This window comes from Peromyscus californicus, unplaced genomic scaffold (assembly GCF_007827085.1).
Source record: "Peromyscus californicus insignis strain IS unplaced genomic scaffold, ASM782708v3 Scaffold_17__1_contigs__length_78620276, whole genome shotgun sequence".
Lineage (NCBI taxonomy): Eukaryota > Metazoa > Chordata > Mammalia > Rodentia > Cricetidae > Peromyscus > Peromyscus californicus.
The window spans coordinates 28,786,034-28,813,990 of NW_026294469.1; the positions used below are offsets into that span (position 1 = coordinate 28,786,034).

Here is a 27,957-nt window from a genome sequence, read left to right on the forward strand (position 1 = left end):
CAAATCTGAGACTGGAGACTCAAGCCACGCATGGCCCCCCTTCTGCCACCTCCTGCTCTTGCCAGGCATCTCACAGTACTTCTGCAGCCCTGAGAGAGAGGAACTCCTTTACTCTCCCTGGTCTCCTCAGCCCTAGCCTGGTTTGTTTCCCTGCAGACCCTTGGCCTAACCTGTATGCTCTCAGTTTTTCACCGTTGAGACAATTTTTCCCTAAGTAGTCCGGGCTGTCCTAGAACTTGTGATCTCCCTGTCTTGGTCCTATGAGTTTTTCTCGTAATTTATCTTTTTTCTAAAACGTGCTTATCTCAGGACAGTTCACAGAGAAGTCTGGCCTTCTCAGGAAGCCTAGCACCCCAGCCTTGTATGTTGGCCTGGTCCTTTATCTGTCTCATCTGGGGCTGGGGCTGTTCCCACTCCCCCCACAACCGCCCTCCGTCCTATGAAATAGACAGAAGGGATTTGATGACATCACCATCTCACCTTTCCTGCATTTTAAAGGCTCACTTGAACTAGATCAGTGTTTTAAGAAGAGACCCCAAACTGTTTTTTAATGAGATGGCATGTTAGGCAAGTGGTTTGCAACTGCGCTTAACTCCCAGTCCTCCAATGAGTTTTGCCTTGCTTTTCATCTGGGGTGCAATTATAAATGTGTACATGCCCTAAGGTTTTATAAGCATCTAAAGAAAACCTTTAACTCTCAAATGGGTTTTTAGTAGTTCACTGGAATAGGGTTATTTGATTATTCTGGTGATCCAATGAGGCAAAAATGTTTAATTCTCATGCCACTCAAGGTTCCTTTTTGTTATCCTCTTCTCTCTAACCTGCCAGTGAAGTTCTGCCACTTTTAATTTGAAGGATACCTCTGGGAAGTGCATGTTGTCCTTATACTTCCATAGACTCTTGGAAAGCTTGAGTAATTTGGCCGAAGGCACAGAGCTAGGAAATGGGAGACCTGGGGTTTGCATCTGCATTTGTGGAACCCAAACAAGTCAAACCCTTGAAGTGTGTGTGTGTGTGTGTGTGTGTGTGTGTGTGTGTGTGTGTGTGTGTGTGTGAGAGAGAGAGAGAGAGAGAGACAGAGAGACAGAGAGAGAGACAGAGAGAGAGACAGAGAGAGAGACAGACAAAGAGAGACAGAGAGAGACAGACAAAGAGAGACAGAGACAGACAGAGACAGAGACAGAGAGAGACAGAGAGACAGAGAGGGACACAGAGAGAGAGACAGACAGAGACAGAGAGAGACTGACTGATTGACTGATGAAATCAATGTGTACTTGAGCATCCTGGAAATACCCCACTTTTTTGTGCCCTCACTGAGTTAGTTGTCAGAATGCATTTCTTTGTTTTAACTAACCAAATGCCAGTTTTCCTTGAGGGACTTACCTTGCACCAGCCTTCTGCCTTATCATACCTTAGGACAACATGTGAATATAGCTTTATAAATACAGTAACCACTTCTCTGTGTCCACTTCTGCTTCCTGGCTGGGTTCTTGGGAGTGGCTTTTGCATAGTTGACCTGATATTGATTAAATCACTCGATGCCCTGGTCACAGCATTAGCAAGTGTTTACTAAGTGCTTCATGTAACACACTGTCTTTTAACAGGTTCTGTGGATATAGCTTGGTTTCAGAACCTAGTACCTATCATGTGTGTGACCCGCCTAAAAACAAAACCACCAAACCTCACCCCAGCATGCTTTTATTCTCATGTAAAAGCCTAATCAGAGGGATGAAAAGATGACTCAGTGGTTAAGAGCACTGGCTGCTCTTCCAGAGGTCCTGAGTTCAATTCCCAGCAACCACGTGGTGGCTTGCAACCATCTAAAATGGGATCTGATGCCCTCTTCTAGTGTGCAGGCATACATGTAGACAGAACACTCATAAACATAAAATATATAAATAAAAATACATTACAAAAATTAAAAGACTAGTCATTACCACTTAAATACAAGGATTGTTATGGGATACACTAGTACTTCTATTAAAATATATAAAGCACATAAATAATATACAAATATAGACATATTTGTATAAGTGAAACGGTTCAACATATTAAAGCATATAAAGAATTGGGAATTATGGGTGCATTGATATACATCATCTATGTACATAATTCAGTGAATGTAATGACTATACTACTGATCACTCCTAAGAGGACTTGGGGTTTTCAGGAGGCAGCAGAGCTTCTCTGATGGTACGCATGCTCCTCATTGGCTGTCCAGTGGTCTGTGCACACAGGTCCAGATGGTGAGGTGTCCTCTGTCAATGGTTTCCCTTGCCTTGGTTTCATGATCTCACAGCAAAGCAAAGATACATCAGAGTGTGTGTCCTAAAACAGTTCAGGGCAGCTCCTTAATAAAAGACCTCATCATTGTGGAAGATGATCTTGTCACTCTTCTGTGAAGACTTGGTTACGGTTTCTTCAGGGAATAAAGCGTGGCTTCCTCTGGTTAACATGAAAGCCCTTCTGGCGGTTGATTCTGACCTTCCTTTGTAGGCCCTTTCCATCTATTCACCTGACCGTCAGTTTGTTTCTGGGTGGTCTCCCACCTCTGTATGTTTTTTTCTCCACTGTGACTTCAGAACACCTTCCTGAGCCCCGCCTCCTGCCCCACACCTCTTGCTTACCTCATAGCCAAACAAGACTTGGCTCAAATGCCACTCCCTGTTTTTCTCTTTCCCCTTTGTGTTGTCTCTGTCTCTAGTGGCCCAGCTGAAATAATACCCCACTTGTACTTCTGTAGTTGCCCCGCGCCCGATTGCCTTAGCACATGTTAACTTAATTTATGGCTTTGTATGTACAGATTAGAGCCTTCTACCTGGAATTCTCTTTAAGGATATGGGACATGTACAAACCATCCTTTTATTTCTTCAAGTACACTGACATTAGAGCCTCAAGAATTTGAGTAAACTAGGCATTTAGAGCAAAGAAGGACCGGATTGCTCATACTACAGATTGATTAACTTTGTGGTCCTCAGAAAGGTTAAACCTAACTGCAAAGTGGAGAAAAAAAATACCTAATTTATAGGTGGAACAGTTTAATCACTTGATTCATGCCCCACAGTTAGAAATGAGTCAATCAATGCACAATCATAGCTGTTTTGATGTGTATTAGTGTGGACTTCAGGCTCCTTCCTTTTCGTTAAGGGTATTTCCATGTAAGTAGAATTTAATTCAATTCCCTCATATTGGGAAGAGTCATGCTCTTCCTCGTTCCACCTGATTTCATTTTTAGAATCAACTCTGAGCATTTTATTAGCTTTAATACCCTGGTCCAAAACCAATTTCTTGTGGGTTGGTGCTGGTTGTGGCCTCATTTAGGAAATACAGATTTAAGGGATGGCTTTAGGAGAATCACACGGATCTATAGTCAGAACACACATCATTTGACGTGGTTGGCTGATGTGCCTGTGGGTACGTCATCTGTTTCAGTGAGAGGAGAAGTGTTCCAAGCTGATCCCAACTAAAACTGGAAGAATACACCATTCATCCTTGGCGGTGCTTCATACATACAACCCTTCCAGAATATTCCAGATAGCATCCACCCTCTGAGTATTAGAGCATCTTTCCCACTGGAGGCCAGGATCCTTCTATCATTGGGACCAAGCATCCTCAGGATATTTCCTTTCCAGTTAGCAAGTCTTCATCAAAAGAGACAGGATCTTCCCTAGGTACACTGTCTGATGTGGTTGATTGCCACCTAGTGGACGTAGGTAACATCTCGTGTCACAGAGTCTAGACAAATGCTTTCTTGACTGGTTTTGAGATTCAACATAGTCCTCTTGCTAATGGAATGGAGGGATTCAGGCTATAAGATGGCATTTAGCAAAAACTCTATCAGCTTTTCTCTCTACAGCTGAGCACACTGAACTGGGTGTAAAACACTGCATTCTGAGCCTGGGAAACCCTGTCTTCAGTGTGGTTTCTGTGAGAAGGGCTCTGGCTTCTAAGAACTCTTATTCCCACTGCTGACTGGAGGCTTAGGGATGTATTGGGGCTGGCATGTGGCTGTGACTGGCACTTAGTTTGCCTCTAGTGTATCTCTCCCGGCCCTTGGTAGAAAGAAAATTTTGTTTAATGCCCCTGCTGATGGTGGCCCTCCCTCCGGCCTTGTGAGAACTGTCCTCCTTGACTTAGAGGAGGTGGTTCCATGTTAGTGCTAAGCACATTCGCACATTCGCACATTCCACATACATCTGGCTCCATTCAGATTCCTGTTGGTCAAAGAGCTTTCACTGACTTGCTTAATCTTTTTTTTTTCTCTTCAGCTGTAGTTGTTGGTTTTTACTCTTTTGGGGGCCTGCCACCCAGCATCAAAATAAATCACACATGGAGACTTATTCTTAATTATGAATGCCTGGCCTTAGCTTGGCTTGTTTCTTGCCAGCTTTTTTTAACTTTAACCCATCTGTCTTTTGTCTCTGGGCTTTTTCCTGTCTCTTTTTCTGTTTACCTTTCTTTCTTACCCCATGGCTTGTTGTATAGTTGGGTGGCTGAACCCTGAAGCCCTCCTCCTTCTCTGGCTGCTTTCTCCTTCTATATATTCTCTCTGCCTGCCAGCTCTGCCCATTTCTCTGTCTTGCCTTGCTTTTGGCCATTCAGCTCTTTATTAGACCATCAGGTGTTTTAACAGGGAAAATATCACAACTTCACAGAGTTAAATAAATGCAACATAAAAGTAACACACTTTAGAATAATATTCCCTAACATTCATCCAACATGGAGTTGGGAGTTTACCTTCAGCAAAGGCTGATGCATATGTGGAGTATCCCACTTCTCTCTTCCATTGTTCTTTCTGTAGCATGCATATTTTCACAGCCAGGCTTGAGCTGAGTTTTGGAGCTAGGCACCAAGGGTCACTATCCTGCTTGGTAGAACTCACTACTTTAAGGCACATTGCAGAGTTACATGAACCAACACAAAATTTCTGTGAAGGAGGATTTTCATAATGTTCATTCAGGAAGTAAAAAAATAGGGTCAGGTTTAGGTTGGTTAGAAAAGCCAATGAAGGCTTCTTGGAGGAAGGAACTTAGGATCTGTAGGCACAGTGGCAGGAACTACCTAGGCTGGGGCAGCTGGAACCCAGAGCAGGAGGTGGCAGGTCACATTCTCAGGGTCTTTCAAGCCTTGAGAGGGCCTTTAGTCTTCTCTCTAGCTATCACAGGTATGACACAGTTGGGCAGAGAACTTGCCAAAGGGATGGAAATAGAGAAGGCTGGGTCAACCATCAAGGCAAATAGTAATACCCATTTGGGATAGAGGGAATTGAAGGGTATGGGAGGAGCTGGCAAAATTAACAGCTGCTTGGGGGCAGAACAGACAGGCTTGGAGACAAATATTGTGCATTAGGTTGACAAGCAGGTGTCAACTTGTGTGGCAAGACGCGAGGCCGTTCTTTGTCCTTGGCTGATCTTAGAAGAGGATATATGGGGGAAGCGTTTGGATTTGACTGTTTAGAAATTCATTTGTGAGTGGAGATAAGAGTAAATGGGAGTCCTTCAGGAACCATGTCTTTCTCTCAGTTCTCCTGATGGGTCTTCTCTGGTGACTCTCAGGTACCTGTAAGTTGGCTTGTGTTGCTGTGTCCAAACAAGGCAGCATAGCAGATTTTGGAGGTGACTGTCCAGGGTCTGAGGCACCTTTGGATGTTATGAGATGAAACCACTCAGGGAATGGCTTCAGCATCATTCCAAATGCAGGATGATGGGGCAGTGGATGGAAACCTTAGCAAGCAAGGCCTGGGGACATTGGTGTTCTTGTGCTTTTTATGGCCGGGAGGCCAAATCCTAGCAAGTTCTTACCTTAAGAGTCGCTTTTAAGAGCTGCAGTCACTCTGTATCTGGAGAGAAAGATGTGACTAATGGAAATTCCTAAGGGTAGTTATACACAATTAGAATAATTTGGAGGGCACAGAAATGCAGCATATACCAAAATGAAATATAATTATAAGGTTACCTTGAGTTCTTTATAATATGGGTATATACAAGTGTGCACAGTTATGCTAAGTTTTATCCAAGGAGGGAGAATGAATTGACTGTGATATCACTAATAAAGCTGTGTGAAACTAAGGTGGCTTTATAAAGTGTTTGAAAAATAATCTCACGCCTTCTGCTGTAAAGAAGCATCGTGCCTGGGCTCAAGCCTCTCAGGTTTTGTACGTAGGGGAATTTGCTGAGGCAGATCATGGCATCCCCAGGAAGGGAAGGGCACCTTCCTCTGACCCAAGTGAGTAGAAGGTTTTGGGAGCAATCTCTCAAGGTCCAGGCTTGTAGCTGCTTTCATATCCTTCTTTTCTTTGTCTCCTAGCAGGTTTTGTATTTCTTGGATGTAGGCAGTGATCTCTTTGCTCTGCCCTGCCAGCATCCTGCTTTTCTGCCATAGCAGTTATGCAAAGTAAACCTTATTGACTCTGTTTGGCTCCTTGCTGTGTCTTGTGCTGCCTGAACATGAACCAGCGAGGTTATATGAGCAGGGAGCACGATGCATGTCACACACCCAGCCCTAGCACCAGCCCTTGAGTCTTTACTGGAATGTGCATGGTTGGGTCTTGTTTACATACTAGTGAAAGCTCCATATACATTTTGAGAGCTGTATGGCCAGGGTGATGATTTACATCAAGATATAACTAATACTTTTGTGTTGGAATAGGCAAGAGGCAATGATTTTTGAGCATTCTTACTTTATGTCTTACCATTGTACCAAATACCACAGAGCGACTATCTTAATGGGGGTGAGCAATATCAAATCCCCACATACTCCAGGGACTTCAGTTCAGAGGACTGATGAGTTACAAGTGTGCAAAGTGCTTGTATAGTAGGTCTCCCTCACTTGTGGGGTGACCTCCCAGACTCTATCTAATGACTGACACTTTATAACTCGTCTGGGGTCAGTTAACATAGCTAATAAATAGGTAAGAAAGTTGAAACTTGAGCCCAGCTTCCAAAGCTGGTTGCGGTGGAAGCAAGAGTTCGGGATTGATCATTCTCTAAACAGAGTCTCGTAGGATGCACGCGGAGAAAGGTAGTTCCAAGCAAGCTGGAGATGCTGTGCTTCAGGCCAGGTGCAGATTCTGAGCAAGCAAAACAACAGGTGTCTACTTAGTTTCCCTGAAAGACTTCTCTACTAGGTCCAAGGTAAGCTCCTTCCCAGGTTCCAGGCTCTGGAATTCTCATTCCGTTCAGTTAGGCTCCCTGGCCCGGAGCCCTGTATTGACTCCATTACTGCTCATTACCTCATCTTCCACCAGGCCCAGATCTAGCCTCTCCATCTGCTGTGGGCCAACAGGCAGTGAAATCAGGGTGCTTTCTGTCCGTCACCTGGCAAGGCAGCACTTTGAGAAGGGCCCACAGAGGCCCCGTTGTTCCTTAGGAGCTGGTCCTTCACCCTCGTTGGCAGCTGCTGGCAGCACAACCTTTCAGGTGCACCCTGGAAACCTTCCCAAACTCAGTCTGCATTGCCCTTTTTTCTACTTTGTTGAGGTGGTTGCTAGTGTAACTCTTTCTTGTCCTGCTGGGGAGACAGAGGACTGTCAGGCAGGAGGTGAAGTGATCCTACTCACAGTGTTTGCTCAGGCCTTATTTTGTGAGCTCTGATTGAGGGCACGTTTGGACTAAAATGTGACTGCATACAGCCACACTCACATTTGTTGTGCTGTGCCTTGAGGCTCCTGGGGTCCTTCACTTCCACTTTGAAATAACATCCTTTCTTTTTCCTCTCTGGCCTGTCCAGAGTCTCGAGTTTCCTTGCTCCCCACGGCGTTCTGACTTTTAGGCTTGCCAGCAGTGAACTGTGTTCTGAAGGAGACCCTCTTCTTCTGAGAGAAGCCTAGTTCCCTGCTGTCATATTTGGACGATTTATCCAGGACTCTCCCGTGAAAGCGTCTGTGCCAGGGAGGGGTTTGAAACTGGTCCTGTGTTCTCTTCCACCCTGCATGCCGAGCCTCCCATTGTGTTGTACAACAGGCTGCTCTGCCTAGGACCCATGCCCTCTGAGCTGTGGGAAGGAGGTTCAGGAGCTAGTCAGTAGCATGAGATCCAGACTGAGAACAGCAGCTTCCCCCGAGCCTGGCGACCCTCTGCTAACAGCTCTGGCTTGTTTGGGAGGGCCACTAGGGGCTGAGTTTGTAAATCATGCCTCTTCGTCATTTGTTCAGCACACTCCGAGCAGATCGCACTGCACATACCAGAAGAGACAAACCAAGCACAATCAAGTGATGCGAATCATCAGCCTTAAGGGAGAAAATGGGAGCTAAAGAAGGAAGTGCTGAGGGTCAAGGATACTTTCAAAAAACAACTGTTTTGAAATTACAGTATAATTACCTCATTTTTCCTCCTCTCCTTCCCTTCAACACCTCCCATGTGCTCCGCTTGTTTTCTCTCAAATTTATGGCCTCTTTTTCTTTAGTTATTGATACACACACACACACACACACACACACCCTCAAAAAAGCTAAAAAATAAATCTACCATATGACCCAGCTATAATACTCCTTGGGCATATGCCTGAAGGACTCGACATCCTTTACTTCAGCTAGTTTCTCAGCCATGTTCATTGCTGCTCTATTCACAATAACGAGGGAATGGAAACAACCTAAATGACCTTCCACTGAGGGAAGGGAGGCTTCTTTTTAGCGAGTCACGTTGATCTGGGAAGCCAGAACCTCCCATCTTATTAAATCCAGGCCTTGTTACGAGTTATGCCTCCTATTACCCTCCGCTGGGAGTTGGAACTTAATGCCATTTCCCCTTCAATGAGGGGAGCCTGGATAGATGGTAATTTGAATGATTAGCCTAATCTGCAGGAAGGCTGCCTGTGGAATTAAGTTAAGCACGCTGTACTGAGCAGCCTTGTCTGTCAGGCCACTTAAAGGTACCTTGGTGATTTTATGCCCTGAACAGAAGCTGAGGGCTCAGGAAGGATCATTGGCTTTTATTACTGTCTTAAAGGAAAGTTTAGTTTTTAAATTTGACAAGGGCCCCAGAGAGTTTTCATTATAGATACCATGTGTGGGGTTGGCCTCTAAAGAAAATCCCCATACAAAACATCGCCAGGGCTTCATTCTTCTGGTGACTATGGAAAATAGCTCAGATGGAAATTTGTCAAGCTGTGGACTAATGAAAATGGGTCCGAGAGGGTCTGAGAACTTGGACCTTGTCTGTCTTTAGCTGGAAGAGGAAGCTAGGTGTGTTCATGCCTTGAGACCGGGCAACAGAGGCTCTTCCTGCTTTCTCTTTTGGATCTACAGAATGTGTTAGAGAGTCGCACATGGGGGCAGCTGAATGAGCGAGCGCACTGAAGGTGTGGTAGCATGCACCTGTAGGCTATGGGGACTGATGTTGCTTCTGATCCAGGGCTTCCTCCTTGTTCTCCTGAAGTGGTGATATTCCCATGTGTCACATGGAGATGATAGGTCTCAGTGTGTTTGGAGGAAGCAGACATAGGATTAAAAATTGTATGTATGTATGTATGTATGTATGTATGTATGTATGTATATACCTCCATTGTGGTGCTGGTTATCAAACCCAGGGCTTGGTGTGCTAGGCTAGCACTTTACTACTGAATTGTATCTTTATCCCATAGAATTTGAATTGTTAAAGCAATTGCAATAAAAATGTTTAGAGCAAATCAATACTTTATATCAAGTGTTGTTATATAAAAAGGTATTTACTATTTTGAGTTAACATTTCTTTTGTGAAATGGTCTCAGGAACAAACCTTGCTAAGTATACACAGAAGAACTTAAAAAGGGCAACAACTAGGAAGGCCAATTTAATTTCATTAATTTCTGTTTTCCTCTTTTTCTTGTTAGATTTGTCTTCAGCGAAGCGGAAGTTTGCAGATTCCTTAAATGACTTTAAATTTCAGTGGATAGGAGATGCAGAAACAGATGATGAGATGTGTATAGGTAAGTCATGACCTCCTGGAAGATGGAAACATTTGCTGTTCATTCCAGCAAGCCTTCTCCTGGGCTGAGAGGCCTGTTAGTAAGGGTAGAAATCCAGTGGGTAGTGGAAGGCACAGATAGGAAGGTCGGGTGGGGCTTCTCCTTGGGCTGGCCTCACTCCCTGTCCTGTGGCAGGAGGAAGTTGGGAGTTCTGTGATGATGCTCCTGTCCACCTTCCTTCAGTGTCCTGGCTGGTTTTGTGACACTCTCCTTTTTTTCCCTTAACCCAGCCACAGTACTGAGAACCTACGAGTGGATTCAGCTGATAAAGAGAATTGGCTCAAGGTTTCACAGTGTTAGCTAATGGACTGAGATGAGAATGGTGCTATGTCTTAGTAGACTTTTTATTTTAAACTCAATTACCACGTAAGTGGAACCTATCTCAAGTTCTAGGTTTTTTTCTTTAAACATTTCACAAATTTGATCTAGTGGCCTTGCATTTTGGCCTGGTAACAGTTGGCTGGAGCCATGTAACTGTCACTGTCTGCAGAGCGGGAGTAGCTCAGAGGTTGGCTCACTGTGTTCCCACCTTTCTCCTCTTTAGTTTCCTTATTGAGAGAAGGAGGTGGGCTCCTGTATATCACCGTGCTGCACTGCCTCCCTCTTTACTGTCCCCTGCTCTCTTCCATAGGCAGCTCTGAGCACAGCACATTGGTGCAGTCAAGACTCATCACTTTGCTAGGGCTCATATTCTTTTTTTTCTTCTTTCTTATATTGGGCATCTTGGTTGATGCCATAAAGGGAGGAAGAACTAAGAAGAATTGGAGCTGGGATTGTAGCCCAATGGTAGAGCATGTACTTAGTGAATGTGAGGCTCTGGATTCAATTTTCCAATACCAAAGAAATAAAAAGAACTGAGAAAGTTAAGGTTGCTCAGATGATTTTTCGTCTGTTGTCAAGCAGAACATGAGGATCTGTTTTGTATGAGCAAAGACATCTGGGAAGTAGCTGAGAGCAATGAAAATGTGTCCTTGTAAGTCATGATGCTTTCCCAGTATTGCCCAAGTATCCCAGTGACCTGGGGCTACTTCACTAAGTGCCTGTTGCCTTCATGAAAAATTCTGGCAAAGACCATCTGAGTTTGACTGCGGTGCTGCGGGCTGCATTCTATTAATGAGTGGCTTCCGAACTCAGGGAGAAGGAACCCAAGGAGATGCCAGAGATGTGGCTTCTGTTGCCCGCAGTACTATTTGTCTAGTTGTCATGCCAAAGAAAAGGTTGGATTCTGATGCAGCCCAGCAACAAAGATTGAAGAGGTTGAATCCTGGACAGGAAATCCTTCAACTCCTTAGTGGAACTCTGCCCCTTCCAGCCTCAGGGCTGGGAGCCTGCCAGCATCTCAGCAGTCCTGGGAACTCTCAGGAAGAGGCGGCTCTTTTCCTTGGAGAAATCCTCTAGCTGCTGTTCCAGGTGCAATTAACCTGCATTTCTGGGTCATCCTGTCTTTAGTGGTTGACTTTGGGCATCTGTGTGCATAAGGAATTTAAATCTGTAAGTTGCTTTTACACACCCATCATTCTGCTTTCAGTTCATGGCTTCTTTCTTCCTTCCAGCGAGATCTTTGCAAGAATTTGCCACTGTTCTCAGGAATCTTGAAGATGAGCGGAGTCGCATGGTGAGTATCCTCGGTGCTCTTGGTCCTTGACGGTCTATGTGCATTAAGAGGGCAAAGAATTTGCTGTCAGAAGACCCAGGTTTAAGTTGAGACTGCCTCTGGAGTACTCTGAGGCTGGGAACCTTTGCAGCATTTGAAGCTTTCTGTGAATGTTAAAGAATAACTGGTGCATAGCTTTGGAAGAGTATCAGCATTCTCAAGATTCACTGCAGGTCTGGGGAGATCATTCAGTCAGTAAGGCACTTGCTGCATAAGCTTGAGGACCTCAGTTCAGGTCCCCAACACCCATGTAGCAGGCTGGGTTCAGTGGTGCAGGCCTGTAATCCCTAGGGTTTGCTGGCCAGTCAGTCTGTCCAAATTGGTGAGTTCCGGGTTCAGTAGAAGACTCTCTCAAAAAGTAAGGTGGCAAAGTGGACGAATAACTGAGGAATAACATTAATGTCAACTTTAGGAAGCATGTGTCCCAGTCGTCTTCTCCGTGACTTATTAAACCCATCCAGTGGCCATTTGAGGGAAGGCATTGCTGCTTCACTCTAACCCCAAGGCACCTGCCGCATAGCTGGCAGCCAGAAAATGCAACCCGACAAAGGAATGTGACTGTGGGAGCTCCTCAGAGAGGGACGCTGCAAATTCAATAGGTTCCAAAACAGTGCTTTCAAACCAGCATCTGCTGTGAAGTCTTTCGGCGTTAATGGGTGGGGTCCTTCTGCGTTTCCTACACCCCCCAGGTAGTGTTCTGATCAGAAGCCCCCAGCAGGCTTCACACTGGCCTGTACCTGGGGTTGGGGTAGGGGCCCATCTCCAGGTAGGCAGTGGCAGAAGGATGCCCAAATTGGAGCATTTTCCTTCTCTTTCTGTAGCAGTTGCTGACAGCATGAGAATGGTGTAGCCAGAGACTGTCCTGTCCTCTGTAGCTCTTGTGATAACTCTGACTTCCTCGTCTGTGTAGTAGACTATTCTTTCAAGGTGTGTTACTTTGTTTATGTTGCATTTGTTTAACTCTGTGAAGCTGTGTTACTGTGCAGGAGAAGGGATAGGCAGGGCTGGCAGGCAGAGAGAATGTACAGAAGGAGAAATCTGGGAGGGGAGAGGAGAAAAGAGATGGAGGAGTGAAGAAGTAGTCAGAGAAGGAGGAGGATATCAGGGGCCAGCCACCCAGCTACACAGCCGGCCACAGAGTAAGGGTAAGATTTACAGAAGTAAGAGAATGGGAAAAGCCCAGAGGCAAAATGTAGATGGGATAATTTAAAGTTAAGGAAGACTGGCAAGAAACTAAGCCAAGCTAAGGCTGGACATTCATAAGTAATAAGACTCCATGTGTGATTTATTTGGGAGCTGGGTGGCAGGCCTCCCAAAGGAGTAAAATAAAAACAACAACACATCCGTGTCATGCCCATCTTCCAGATGAAGATACTGAGGGTTACAGGGGCCAAGTTGCCTGTCCGGGCTCACATGGTTAATAAGTTGTGCAGTTTCGATTCAAACCCAGATTGGCATTACACCAGAAGATGTGGGGATTTCTTTAAAGCTCTCAGGAGTACAGAAGCCCCCCACCCTGCCTGGCAGAGCCCCCCCCCTTCTGACTCCTGACTGCTGTTTGCTTGAACCGACATTGCAGCATTAGTGACAGTGGCAGGTGTGGTGGTGGGTAGAAGGAGGCGAAAGCTTGAGTGTGCTCATGCTGGTTCCTGAGAGAGGGAAATGGTTCTTGTGAGTCTGATTCAGGGTCATGTCAATATTTGGGGGTAGGGGGTGTGGTGAGCAAATCACCATGAATACCCTGCAAATTGCTGTGGCCTGTGGTAGGGGAACAATGACTGGATTATACTCTTTTCAACTTGCCTCTGCAATTTTATTATTACTCTCTGCTGTCTGCCTCTGAGTATCTGGCCGTCACAAGCCTCTTCCCACCCTGCTCACCCTGGGACAGCTTTATCATCAGTTCAGCTCAGTGCAGCAAAGCTGTACCCTTTTGGAGGAGCCATGGTTCTCTGGGATATTTGGCCATCCATTGTGTTTTCTGAACATTTGGTTCATTCCTCAGATTCTCCATTTACCACATGTGTCTGGACAATTACTGCAGGCATCTGTGTGGCCAGTAAATGTGAGTTCCTTGAGGGCAGAGAACGGCCTTGTGTGGCCAGTAAATGTGAGTTCCTTGAGGGCAGAGAACGGCCTCTGTGCTTTACCGTTAGTGCAGTTCCTCCTCACTGTCTGCAGTCTCTCTTTTGACAGATGAGAACACAGGTCTTGGCGAGACTGATAGTGCTAATAGTACTGGGGTGAGGGCTGGTTGTCCTGCTTCCCATGGGAGCACCTGAGTGCGAGCGTATTCCAGATCTCCTTAGGGCTAGCATCTCGGCATGGGTGCCCGCTGGGATAACCTGAGGGACTTCACAACCACTGATGTCTGGAATCAGGACCAGGGATTGAGTTATTGGTCTAAAGCATGGCCTGGCTGCCGGGGTGTGTAAAAGCTCCTCCGGGACTTCTCGTGTGCAGCTGAGGTTGAAAGCCACTCGTCGACGGACCCAGCACACCTTTGTGAACCTGAGAAACTGGCAGTTGATGTATGGGGAGGACCCACGTAAACCAAGTGGACAATACCAGTTATCAATAGAAATCAGATAAGTTCTCAGTTCGATACTGTTGCCACACTGCAGTGTTAAAATGTACTGTACAGAGGTACGTGCTTTCAATTTAAGAAACAGGCAAATGGTAGTAAATATAGACCCGCCCTTTCCTGTCCCTCATACTGTCCAGGCAATTCTTTACTGTGTCCGTCCAGAGTCTCTGGTATTTACTGTGTTGTTGCCATTGTGAAGGGCATGCATATGATTTAGAGAACATAATGCCTTGTTGAAGTGAGATTCCTGAAATAATTAGTTGAGAGAAGAGTGAGCAATGAGTAAAGATCGTAAAATATTTCACTGCTTTAGAAAAGACTATAGAATCTTAGAGCCAGAGTAGTTCAGCCCCCTCATTTTTTTGGATTAGGAAATTAGAGTCCAGAGAATTTAAATGTTTTGTTCATGGCCGCACACTTGGCAGCTTGTCAAGAAGTCATCCATTCACTCATTTGGTCATTCAGAAGTGTTTGAGCCTTTGTTTCTGATTTCTTCTGTGCTTTGGGAACACTGGGGATGAGTGAGTGTTTTCAGGGGTGGTGTCTGTGTCGGTAGAGAGTACTGAGCCAGAAAACTACCTCGCCTGTGTGTTCTGAAAGGCTGGGTTTATGGACAGCTTCTCTGAATTACAGTTTTGGAGGTCTCCACAGAGAAGTGGCATTTAAACTGAAACCTTACTATAATCTGTACAACAGCATCCGAGGGAAAAGACAGAGACAAAGGTCCCAAGGTAGGACAGATTTGGTGCATTTGAGGTCCACTGAATCAGTGAATCAGAGTGTGGGAACAGATGATTGAGCCCTGTCCAATGCAGTTGGGAGGCAGCCAGTGGTCAGGAGGCAGAGGTCCCTGCCACAGTTAATTCCCTGAGGAACTCATCATGCTTGAAAAGTCTTTTCCATAGATGTTCAAAGGTGTTTTGGATTTTAACTGAGACTCACTGTTGACTACTTTGCCTGTAGCTTGGGTGAATGCTGAGCTTACGTCACTTGAAGCTTGAAACTTAGACTGCCTCTGTTACCAGGTCCCTATAACCGTAAGTGGTTGCCTACCCTTTAGATTCACTTTTAGAGCTCAGAAGGCTGAGGTTTAGAGGACTGTAAGTCCCAGGTTGTCCTGGGCTACACAGTGAGACTGTCGCCAACAACAGCGAACTCTTCACAGGAGGAAGGTCCTGTCTGGAGTTGCTGAGCGGATTCTCTTTGAAGGGGCTGTTATACAATGGCACCTGGACTGTATTGCTGCTCAGGTTTTTTTCGGAGGCCTGGGGGGCGGCATATGTGGACGAGCTGCTGTACCTCATGACTAATCTTGCCTTTGCTGTCTGCTTTTCTTCATCAGATTGAAAATGCCAGCGAGGTGCTCATTACACCCTTGGAGAAGTTTCGAAAGGAGCAGATCGGGGCTGCCAGGGTGAGGAGTTTGCACACTTTGTTCTTGTGCTTTAGGGTGGAGCCTGAAAACTGCAGCACTTCCCCCAGTTCCAGCACATCCTCCCAGACAAGGCCACAGCCCAGCTCCTCTGCATTTGCAAGTGGCTGAAGTGCAGCCCTCTGTGGCCACCATCAGCAGCCACCCCAATGTTTTGTTACCTGTTTGTTTGGTGCTAATTCATAAACAACTCAAGGTAGAGGCGCTGCCTCTTTGTGCTAGGTGGCTGTGGGCCTGGACATTTGGCTGACTGGTTGGTCTACTCATCTTTTGTGTAATTTTGAGTGTGGAGAAGGACCAAAATTGCATTTAAGCAGTTATGAACTAGGCCTTGGGGACACAGGGACTTCTCATAAGTCTCATTAAACAAAGTACATTATAGTCTGATGATGGTTTCCCTTCTCCCAACTCCTCCCAGATTCTCCCTATATCACCACCCACTCAAATTACAACTTTTTCTTTGTCATTAAAAAACAGACAACTAAAATACAAAACAACCTCCCCTAAACCCCAAAACAAATAAACCAGAATAGGACAAAACAAACAGGAGAAAAAAAAAAGAACCAGAGAAAAAGCATTAGAAAGACAGACAGACAGACAGACAGACAGACACACACACACACTTGCACACTTAGAAATCCCATAAAACCTCAAAAATCAGAAACCTTAATATATAAACAACTTGTAAGGCCCCAAAAATGACCAGACAAAGCATTGTGAGACAAAACCCCTCCAGAAATACCATTGAGCTGCTTTTGTGTTGTCCATCTACTGTTGTGCACGGCCCAGACCTTGAGTGTGGTTGGTATACCCAGTAAGAGTATGTCGGAGCAAGCTAATTTTTGTAGTGTGTTACCAGAAGAGGGCAGAGGGAAGCCTGTTCCCATGCCTTGAGTTAAGTCACTAGCTAAACTAGCTGGCTGACTTCCGAGGCCCCCTGCAGGGGAGATGTTTTCATCCTAATCAATGGCAGCAAAAGGCTGTCTGCCCCACATTTTCCTGATGTTCTAGAGCTGTGATGAATTCAAACACAGCCCCTTGAGCCATCTGCAGGGGGGTGGGGGTATTGAGGCAATGCCACACTTACTGTAGATTTTGCATTGAAAACTGTCCTAGAGAAGTCATCTAAAAGCGAGCTTATTCCTCTCCCTGTAGCCTCCCTGCCTTCCGGTTCCTCCCTCCAGCTTTCTAGAAATAGACATGCCTACTGAAAGGGATGATACTTGGTCAAGGCTTTAGAGGATGCTTGACCTTAGTTTGAAGGGAAGACCATGGAAGGATTTTTCTCCTAGTGTACAGCGGATTTGTACCCATTGACATTTAGGAAGAAAGAAGTATGCATTGGTTTTGTTTCAGAGATGAAGGAACATAGAATTTGAAGTCTTGTTCTCCTAAGACTCTTGTCCATGACTGAACCTCTCTGTGATATTTGAGAATATATGGCCAGCGAACTCTCAGTGGTTCAGGGAGCAGCCTTCTCTTGAGTGGCCTGGGCCTGTATTTCCTGTGTCCAGACACCCATGGCAGAGGCTCCTGTCAAGCTGTGGCAATGCAGAGCTGACCTGCCTGGCATCTTTACATTGGCTGCTTCTCCTGGAAAGCACAGACACCCTCCCACGCGGGCCCTTCTTTGTGTTGTTTTTCGAGTTACCATAGTTGCCGGAGGGGCAGCACAGTGATCCTGCGACAGGAACATGCACCTTTGCCCACAGGTGGGACGTGTGTCACTGTTCTAAGCTTCCCCCAGGCATGCTGAGTCTCTTAGTCACCAAAGCATTAATGATTCATTTTGACGCTTGGGCTGACTTCTCATCCCTCCTCCTTTGTCGTTTCTTGTTTTCTTTCCCAGTGCGTGTCCCTCTCCGCCACTCCACCCACCCACACATTTATATCCTAGTGGTACGTGAACTGAAGAGAAAACCAAGCTGAAAGGCAACCCAGGGAGGCACCTCAGAGACACCCCAGGAGCCGGCAGGGCTCTTCACCTGTTCCGGGTGGCCAGGAGCTTGTTCCCGAACTCTGCCTGTTTGATGCTAAGATTATTTTTTTTTTCCTCTGTTGCCTCTCTTCTCTGCTGCTGCTTTGGTTGCTATAACAACCTGTTGCACAGGGGTCCATGTGAAAGCTGCCAGGAGGGGAAGTTTACCTTAGATTCTTTTGGTGGTTGTTGTGATCGAATACCCTGACAGAAGCAGCTTAAGGAAGGAAGGGCTCATTTCAGCTCACAGTTCCAGGAAAGAGTGTACCGTGAGTCACAGGGGGAAGAGCTTGAGGCAGCTGTGGTCCCATCCCATGAGTGCCGCCTTCTCCTCAGGTCCTCTCTCTGTACGATGCAGGATCCTAGTCTGACTGCTGCATCCCTCAGTTAGCACAATCAAGATAATCTGCCATAGGTGTGTGGCAGCCTGCCTTCCAGGTGATTCCAGGTTTTGTCAAATTGACAACTAGCACCAACCGTAACAGGGCCCTTGGGTATTCTTGTCTTAGAGGCCGCTCAGGAATAAAGTGTGGCTTCAGATCTTGACGTCACCGTGGCCCTAAGTTTATGTTTCTGAAGTGAGCAAGTTGGCTTCTTCTGTACAGGAGGTGGAGTGGTAATGCTGTGCTCTGTAATGAAAGTAGAATAGACATCTGACAGTGGTGGTTAAGAGTGGGTCTAGAGCTTGGCTGCTTATTCCAAATTTTACTTCTGCAACTTGCCTGTGAACTTGGGAGGTTTCTAAACCTCCACATCCCTATTTCTTCATCTTTAAAAAGGGATAATAAAACTTTGCCCCATAGCGTTCCTAAGAATCAATGAGTGCATTCATATAAGGTACTTAAAGTAATATGTGACCTGTAGCCGTTTGAACAGAAGGACAGTGCTCGTCATGTAGTCATTCATCTGTGGTTCTGACTTTAGGTACACATAAATCATTCAGAGTACATGGGAAGGACTGGAGAGGTGGCTCAGTGGGTAAGTGTGCATTTTGCTTTTGCAGAGGACCTGAGTTTCGTTCTAGGACCCATATTGGGCTGCTCACAACTGCCTATAATTCCAGCTCTAGGGTATCTGATGCCCTCCTCTGGCCCCTAAGGGCACATATTCCCATGTATAAACCCATATGCAGATACACACACACATATATACATAGTTAAAAACAAACGTAAAATAATATATGTGAGAGCCCAGCACTATATTCTGCAGTTAGGGTTAGTGGATGTCAAGCAGATATGGTTGTCCTGGCTGAGAGGAAGGCATCAGACACAAAGCTAAATGTCTAATTCCAAACTGTGGTATGTGCTTAGGGAAGGTTACCTTCGTTGAGCTGAGACTTACAAGTCAAATGTTGCATTTGATGAAAAGGAAGTGGTTGCCAGTGACAAGTACCTTATCACCATCACACTACCAGCACGTCACCATTTCCATCATTACTGTCATCACCGGTGACAATAGCAGTGGCAGCACCCCCACTACCACCAGCCTATCACCACCATTACTGCAGTTATCACCATTACCATCATTGTCTCAGAGTTTCAGTTGTTGGGATAAAGCACCACGACCAAAAACAGCTTGAGGAGGAAAGGGTTTAGTTACCTTCCACTTCAGAGGATCGCCCAAGGAAGTCAGGGAAGGAACTCAAGGCAGGAATCTGGAGGCAGGAACGGAAACAGAAGCCATGGGAAAACACTGCTTACTGGCTTGCTCCTCATGGCTTTCTCACCTTGCTTTCTTATAGCACCTAGGATCACCAGCTCAGGAGTGGCACCACCACCCACAGTGAACTAGGCCCTTCACATCAATCATCAATCGAGAAAATGTTCTACAGGCCACTATGGTGGGGGCATTTATCAACTGAGGGTCTCTCTTCACCAATGGCTCTAGCTCATGTCAGTTTGACATAAAATTTGCCAGCACAACCGTTATCATCTTTATCATCATTACCACCACTATACCACCATTACCACATGCACCACCACCATTACTATGACAATTACTCCTACCACCAGCGCCATCAGTACGACTACCAGTACTCCCAATGGCCTCTGTCACCACCATTACCACACCACCATTACCACTGGCACCACAATTATCACTCCTCCCATCATTCTTACCGTCATTGAAGCATACTGAGTGCTATTCATGTGGTAGTCACTTTGCTAAGTGCCGTATGTAGTTTAACTCATTTAGTCCAAGTAACCGTGTGAAGAGCGAGTGTTCTTACTTTATTGAGGAGTTGTGAGCTGGAAGATGAAACTCGAACAATGATCTCATCTAGACACCCTGTGTTTGTAGAGGAGAAAGTTGAGTCTTGGAGAGTGATGGTAGTCAAAGGGACTGGAGAGATAGCTTAGCACTTAAGAGGCCATGTATGTTCTCCCAGAGGACCTGAGTTCAGTTCCCAGCACCCACCTCAGGCAGTTCACAACAGCCTGTCACTCCAGCTCCAGGCCATTCAGCTTCTGTCTTCTGGCTTCCAAGGGCACCTGCACTCATGCACATACCCCTACACAGACACACAGGGATGCACGTAATAAAACACAACGTTGTTTAAAGACAAAAAGGAGGAAGCGACTAGCTGAGCACCAGCACTCATCTTCCCTGCTTTACTGACGCCGGGTGCAGTGAGACCAGCTGTCTCAGACTCCTAGCACCGTGTGATTGACTGGACGCCGGAACTGAGCCAGAAGAAAGCCCTTCCTCCTGTAGTTGCTCTGGTCAAGTATTGTGTGATAGCACGGAGACGCGGCACTGGTGTACTGGGCGCTGCCTTAGCATGGAGCTAATTGTGACTCTCCAGTGACCATGGACTCTGGAGGCTCCAGTCACCTGTAGGTTACAAAATGCCAGTGACTCATGCCTCCAGCCTTTCTTAACCTTTGACTAGTGGCACTGCCTGGCCCTAGGGTGCTCTGTGGGGTTGCTGGCCACTAGGGTAGTGAGAGTAGATATGTATGATGTGAGCATTGAGTGGAGTTGGACTCCAGCACCAAGCTTACGGATCCCTAGAGAAGAGTTGCTTGCCTGGACCTTTCTCAGACTTGGAGGGGCAGTATTTCTATGAGCCTTTTCTTCACTCATGCTTGTTTTCTTCATGGTTTGAGGATGAGGAGGCTTTTAAGCCTCACTCAGATTTGTTGGAATGGATCCATGCCTGCTAAGCGTGTATATGATCATTCCCTGCTCTCGGTGAGGTTTAGGAGCTAGCTGTTGACTGGAGAAATGCTGGAGCTTGGTAGGACTTCTTGGCTCAGAGTGGTCTGCCCTAGAATGTCAGCACTGCGGCTGTCTTTTCTGGGAACCTCCCCCCTGCCTCCTCAGGTGTTCACCAGGGCTCAGTTTACATCTCTCCCCACCAAGGCCTTTCCTGAGTACTCTCTGTTCTTTTTTTGTTTTTTTTAAAGCTCTTGCAGTAGTCTGTAATTATACTGCTTATTCGTTTCCTGGTCAATTGTGTTTCTCTTTCCACTACAATGCTCCCATCACGAGAGGAGGAGTCACTGCCCCCAGTAGAGCCTAGGATAGAGTGATTGCTAGTCGTGAATCAGTTAGCTGTATAGAAAGATGCCTTCTTTATCTGGCTGGAAACACCTTTCTCTTACAGGCTTTAGAGTTGCACAGAATATCTCCTTTGGGCCCCGGATGGGTCCGAATCAGACTGACACACCGAGCTAGTGGGCCTGAGCATTCGTGTTGGACTTGAGTGGCTTCCTAGCCCTGCCCACGGTGGTGTGGAGAGCAAGGAGACTGCTTGTGACCGTGTCTCAAGTGGGCAGAGCGTGGGCTTTAAAGGCAGACAGCGTTAGCTTGATGTCAGCTCTGCCATTCTCTATGACATTTTGCAAATTGGCTTCCTTCTGAGTTTTCTTACCTATAAAATGGGGAATAAAAATAGAACCTTGGTGACTCAAGAACTTGGTGGGAGAACACAGGTTGATATGTATATTATTAAATTATTTTTCATTTTTAGACAGTAATTTAAGCTAATAAAAACTTCTCAACAAAAGGAAAGAATGCCCATGTCTCATCTCCTTGACTCATGTTTACATAGGTGACACCAGGTTTGCACCACGATGTCACTGCTTTCCAGTCTGTCATAATCCAGGCTTTCCGATGACGGGTAATACTTCCTGGGTGTCCCATGCTGTCACCATCACAAGCCCCATGTGTGGGCAGCAGTGATGCTTGTGCTTTTGTTTTGAGGGTGGCCTGCCCTGGATGGGCATTATCTAAAGAGCAGGGGCATCATCATGTCAGGTAGAGGGTATGGTTAACTGTGAGCACACAAGGGTCCTGAGGGATCCAGCTAATTCAGTCCTGTAACCTCTTACCCTTTCCCTCCTTGCACCTGCCCCAGGAAGCCAAAAAGAAGTATGACAAAGAGACAGAGAAGTATTGTGGCATCTTAGAAAAGCATTTGAATCTGTCTTCTAAGAAGAAGGAGTCCCAGCTGCAGGAGGTAAGAAACCACAGCGCTCCCACATAGTGTTAGTTTTCGCATGGTGCTGGGCAGATATATGGACATGCTGCCTGCTGTTTGTGAACAGCTGCCTGCTGTTTGGAGGAGACCTGAGAAACAGGGGCTCCATCCTGAAGCCTCCTCCAGGGCCATGCCCTCCTGCGTCCCGCTTCCCTGCTCTGTAAACTGCTAGTGGCAGAGGAGCAGTGCTGCCCACTACCTCCTGCATGGGTTGTGCCCATCTCTGGCTGTGTCCATCTCTGGCTGTGCCTCTTCATTTCCAGCTGTGATCTGCTTGCTGTTTCTCTCCCCCTCAGCCTTAGAGCTGCGTTTTCGCTCACTTGTGTTAGTGACTTACAAGACTGGCATCTGAAATACTTGGGTTATCTTTCCTTAATCATAACTTCTAATTGTTTCAACATAGCATTTGATACTTATCTTTTCCTCTTTTTAGTTTTAGTGGTATCTTAATGTCATACATGTATTTGGAATGTTGTTAATCTTTTTTAATAAAATATTCTTTGATTGAGCATGTTGGCAGAAACCTGTAATGCCAGCACTTGGTAGGCCAAGGAAGGAGGATTATGAGTTCAAGGCCAGCCTGGGTGACATAGAGAGATCCTGTCTCAAAAAACAAGGGTTGTGGGTATAGTCTTAATGACAGAGTGTAAGGCCGTGCATGGTTTGATCCCCAGCACCACCCACCACAAAAAAGAAAAATTTCTCTGACCTGCTCCAGGTTTTCTTGGATTTGAATTAAAAACAACATTATTGGAAGTTCTTTTAAAAAGTAGTTAATTTGGAAAGTCAGTGTGGCATCCATGGAGCTGCCACCATTTTCCCTGTTCTTGGAGCTTTTCCTTTTGAGTCCATACATCTATGAGGGGAGACATTATAAGGGCAGCAGTGTGGGATGCTGCTGCCATCTAGTGGATGGTGATGATATTCTAAAAAGTAGTGTTTGTACCCAATGGCTATGAAGTTTGCACCCAAAATAATATTGTTTCTTCAACTAATATTCACTGGACACTACTGTGGATGTCTGTTCAGGATATGGGTGTTTTGTGGGAGTGAAACAAAGGATCTGCTCTTGTGGAACTTAAAGTTCTGAAGAATGTCTCTTTCAAGAAATACAAAATAATTTTGCTTGGTAGGTCAAGCTAGAGGGTATGCATGTGTGCGCGTGCATGCACATGTGTATTTGTGTGTGTGTGTGTGTGTGTGTGTGTGTGTGTGTGTGTGTGTGTGTGTGTGTGTGTATGTGTGTATGTATTCATCCATAGACTAGTGTTTGGCATAATGTTCAGTAGCTTACCATTTTTCTTTGGTATCGTGCTGTTTGGTTTCTTTTAAAAATTCACCACCATATATTTTCTCCTTGCTTAGTTTATTCCTTAGGTGATAACTTGGCTTTCTGTTCAATTTTGTCTTGTTTGCAGGCAGACAGCCAAGTGGACCTGGTCCGGCAGCATTTCTATGAAGTGTCCCTGGAGTATGTCTTTAAGGTGCAGGAAGTCCAAGAGAGAAAGATGTTTGAGTTTGTGGAGCCTGTGAGTAGCTGTTTACTTTCGCCTGAACCACCCAGCACATGATAGTGGTACTGCTGCCCAAACACAGGGGAATGTAGAGCAGCCCCAGCCCAGCAGGGACAGCCCTGCCACTTTGGTTCCCTGGTCTCTTGCCAGCATGGAAGCTGTTTTAGACAACTCAGTGATGGAGATGGTACAGTCAGCATCAGCTCCTGCCTCTGGCCACCTGCTGTTACACTATTTGATCTGCAGGGGGCAAGTGTGAGTGGGGTTCCAGGGGGCACGGCTCCCGTCTTGTCTGGAAATGGTCACCGTCTCGTAGTTGTGCTCTGTCGCACTCTTCTGCCCATCCAGACTCGGGAAGCAGTGGAAGGTGCACTGTAGTGTTCTCACTCTGTGCTTGGCTTCAGAGCCCCTACCGCCCCAGTCAAGTTCTATGAGAGGTTCTTACGTAAGGTGATTTCTCACAGGCAGAGCAGTACAGAGAGTCTGCTGAGGGCACTGTGATGATGGAATCCAGACTTGGCCAGTGTCCCACTGGGCATGAAAGAGTGCCATGTGGGAAAAAGTCTGACCTGATGGTTGTACCATCCTTGTTAGGATTCCATTCAGCTGTGGTGCTGCTCTGCCTACTGTGGCACCTGAGCATGGGCTCCACATTAGGAAGACTTTAGGGAGACATGAAGGTTGGGAAAAGAGATAGAGAAGGGAGAGGGGAGGGGTTGGGAGGGGAGAGAAGAATGGATTTTGTCAAAATGTGTTCATGTGTGAAGAGTTTTTTAAAAAATATTTAGCCATAAGAAAGACCTTTCTAAATTTAAAAAATAGTGTTCTTAAGCAGAGAATTCTTGCTTTTGGTGGGTATTATCCCAGCTGGCCCATCTGACTTTTGAGTTTGATCTTTCAGTAGGCATACTTGACAAGTAAGGCCTCATACCCATTTGTTTAGGTGACTGACAAGCACAAACCCTCACACAGTAGATGGTTACTACTCACGTTCTTGGAAAGTCAGGCTGCACAGGCAGGCTTGACTTGGCTCATTCTGTTGGGTTCTTCTTCTTCTCCTCCCTCTTGCCCTTCCTCCTCCACTTCTTCATTCCCTCATTCCAGCTCTGCTGCCTACTAGATGAGACCTTGCACAAGGTTGCATCTAAGTGTTTCTTCATTGGAAAATAGGGATAAAACCAACCCATACCCTTGCAGATGTTTTGAGAATTGAATCACGTGATGAAGGTAAAGATGTGAAAGCATGGACTTACTTCATTTTGTACAATGTAGTTTCAACAGCACTGTGCAGAAGACCCCCCCTAGGGGCTCCCTAACATGCAGATTACAGGCCCTCCCCTTAAATGTTAGGATTGGGATAGAACAGGACAATTGGAATTTCTACCACTTGGAGAGCTGGAATGGCATCTGACTGATTACAGGCAGAAAGGAAGCTACAAGAATCCACTGAAAGAGGTTTCTGGGTACACAGGTATTGGTCACTAAGCACGTAGGTTCCCTGGAAGGCTAACCTACATACATATCAACCATGTTAACTTGTTTCTTAGAAAATAACTCTAAGTGCCAGGATATGTATGTGATTGGCCTCTAGAAAACTAAACACAGGAGGTGGAGATGTAGCTCAGTTGATAAAGTGATTGCTAGAATACACAAGGCCCTGGGTTTGATCCCTAGCACTGCAGAGGCCAGATGTGATGGCATACACCTATAATTCTAGCACTTTGGAGGAAGAGGCTAGAGGATCAGAAGTTCACAATCATACTCAGTTATATAGTGAAGTCCAAGGACGGAAAGTTGGACTTCTGAGATCTAAATCATTTGTCCTCCCTCCCTCCCTCCCTCCCTTCTTCCCTCCCTCCCTCCCTCCTTCCCTCCTTCCCTCCTTCCCTCCTTCCCTTGCTCCTCTCCCTCCCTCCCTTCCACTCACCCATCTGGTATGTGTGCCTGAAGCCTTTATCTTCTTGTTGAGACATCTCATGTTCTAGAGATGTGGGTTGTAGATACTGACACCTTGACTTCATGAAGCTGAAACCATGTTCCATCTGTGCTCTGAGTGATGCCTACTCCCCGACCTCCCATGGGAATATATAAAGGGACAGAGCAGAGGGAGGTCAAGCTACTATTTTAATATAGTGTTGGTTTTATATGACCTTTTGAAGTTGTTAGTACAGGTCCTAGTAGCTGTAACATGTAGCTTTGCTGATCCAGCCTCAGTATACCAATTCTAGCAAAGGTAATTGTGAAGAGGAGATTTCTTCAGTGTGGCCACATTGGGAAAAGGAACAAATAAGGAGTTCTAGTGAACCTGCCTCCCCACGTCCAGGGGCACAAGTGACTCGTCCTCGAACACACTCATTCCTGCCATTGTGCTCACACTGGTTCAAAGTTCTGTGATAGGCTGGCCTGGGCATGTGGTTTATCCTGGTGGTAGCACCCTCCTCTGGTGCTAATCACTCCTGCCAGAAGCGGTGCAAAGTGCAGGGGGAAATCCCTTCCCAGGCCTCAGTAGAGCTGCCTCTCTGCAAAGGGGAGGGGGTGAAAATGAGTACAGATGTGTTCTTGGAGGGCTGAAAAGCTAACTGCAACAGCACAAAGGGAAACAGATGCACTTCTGACTAGTGGGTGGTGGTGGGGTCTGGAGGTCACCGTGGACCACTCAGCAAACAGCTGTGACCTCACAGAGCACAGCTTCTTCCCAGCCTTGCTCTCCCTTTGACTGTAGCCCCTTCTTCATGTCAAAACTGTGAATGCGGGCCATCTGGGGAGGACTTAGGAAGGGGCTGGGAGGTTCACGTGTCAGTTTGGTGAAGAAATACACAGGAGCGTTGTTGGTGGGGCATAGGCAGTTGTTGAGAACACGAAGGCATTCTGTGAGAAACTGTGGTGAGCAGGTGTTCTCACCGCTTTGTGTGGCATAGACGAGACCGTGAGTGCACTCACCTGTTAGCCTTAGGGGATTGAAACGAGAGTCAGAGAGTCAAGGGACCTAGCATAACTGAAGCCAGGGAGGTGTGTGGTTGCTTTGTAAGGGGGCTTTTAGTATTTACTGCGGGGAAGTTGAAGGATGCACAGCAATGCCCCTTGGTGGAAGTCTATTCTGGGTGACTTTCTATGATTTGACTTTGATGGCTAGAGTACAGGCTCAGAGCTCACCAGCTTCCTCAATGCCTTCTGAGTCCATGTGACAACCTGGTGTTTTTAATGTTCAGCAGCTAAGGTGCAGCTTCAGCCTGGAGTTCTGAAGAGGTGATGTTCCTAGGCAATGGTGCCAAGGAGAACAGGTTTCAGATCCTGGCTAACACTCACCACCAAGTAGAGGGCAAGTTACTTAGCCTCCGGAGGTGCCTCCTTATTATTTAAGTGGGTCCTATTAACATGTAAGTCCTAGGTGATGTGAGCATTCAGTGATACAGGGCGTGGGAGGACCCAGCATTCCGCCCACAGAGCTGCTCAATGTGTGTTAGTTGTCCTCATTACTACCTGTTTGCTTCCCAGACAGCGTTGGAAACTCAGATCCTGTTACTTTTTCTCTTCTTGGCTGGCCTATGTGACCTCTGCCTTTCTTCCCTCTCTACAGCTACTGGCCTTCCTGCAAGGACTCTTCACTTTCTATCACCATGGTTATGAGCTGGCCAAGGATTTTGGTGACTTTAAGACGCAGTTGACCATCAGCATACAAAATGTGAGTGGGGGCAGGGACCAGAGAGGGAAAGGGTGTGTTTGCTCCTGAGTTCTCCTTGTATATTGGAATGAGGTGCGTGAGGTGGGTTCCCGGCTGGGTTCAGAGGACAGCGGGGATCTGATGTTTCTAGAATGTAAGATGGCCCAGGTCTAGGCATCATTTCTGTTCCTGGAAGTGTTGCTGCTGGTTTTGTGTGTGTTTCACAGCAGTGTCAGGATTTCCTTTGGCAGTGGAAATCCCAGCTTAGCCCAGCCCAGCCTCACTGCTGTCTGTGCAAGCAGCTGGCCACCCGAGGCCTTACATGAGTGTCCAGGGGTGGGAACTCAAATGGTGTGCTCTTGCTAGGCTCTTCGCAAGACTGGCAGGACCTCTAAGTCAGTACCATCCAAATGCAGCTGCGTCTGTGGCTTAAACCTGGGACCTTTGGGTGCGCAGAGTTGTTTAAGGGATTTGGGACATAAGTCATAGGGAAAGCTCTCCTCTCACTTTGGGATTGGCTACAGGTCCCAAGGTACTCCTGTGTAGGAACTAGATCCAGGTATTTCTGCATCATTTGTCCTGCATGGGCTTCAGAAGTTTGGATCTTACATGGTGGTTCTTTGTTGACTTGGAGAACCAAGAAGTCAAGTCAAGTCAGAAATGGTTTCACTAAGCATGGTTTCATATATATATATATATATATTCT

The 27,957-nt window shown here is 46.3% G+C and overlaps 1 protein-coding gene across 7 annotated transcripts in view; it reads left to right on the forward strand.

The window, feature by feature from the left end:
- Positions 1-27,957, forward strand: part of Arhgap26 (Rho GTPase activating protein 26) — a 729,500-nt gene that overhangs the window by 424,260 nt on the left and 277,283 nt on the right. For all 7 annotated transcript variants that reach the window (XM_052742060.1, XM_052742061.1, XM_052742062.1 and 4 more), the window contains 6 exons: positions 9,808-9,903; positions 11,496-11,557; positions 15,526-15,597; positions 21,954-22,055; positions 23,495-23,605; positions 27,168-27,272. In XM_052742060.1, the coding sequence (XP_052598020.1) occupies positions 9,808-9,903; positions 11,496-11,557; positions 15,526-15,597; positions 21,954-22,055; positions 23,495-23,605; positions 27,168-27,272 (548 nt within the window). The remainder of the gene's footprint in view (positions 1-9,807; positions 9,904-11,495; positions 11,558-15,525; positions 15,598-21,953; positions 22,056-23,494; positions 23,606-27,167; positions 27,273-27,957) is intronic.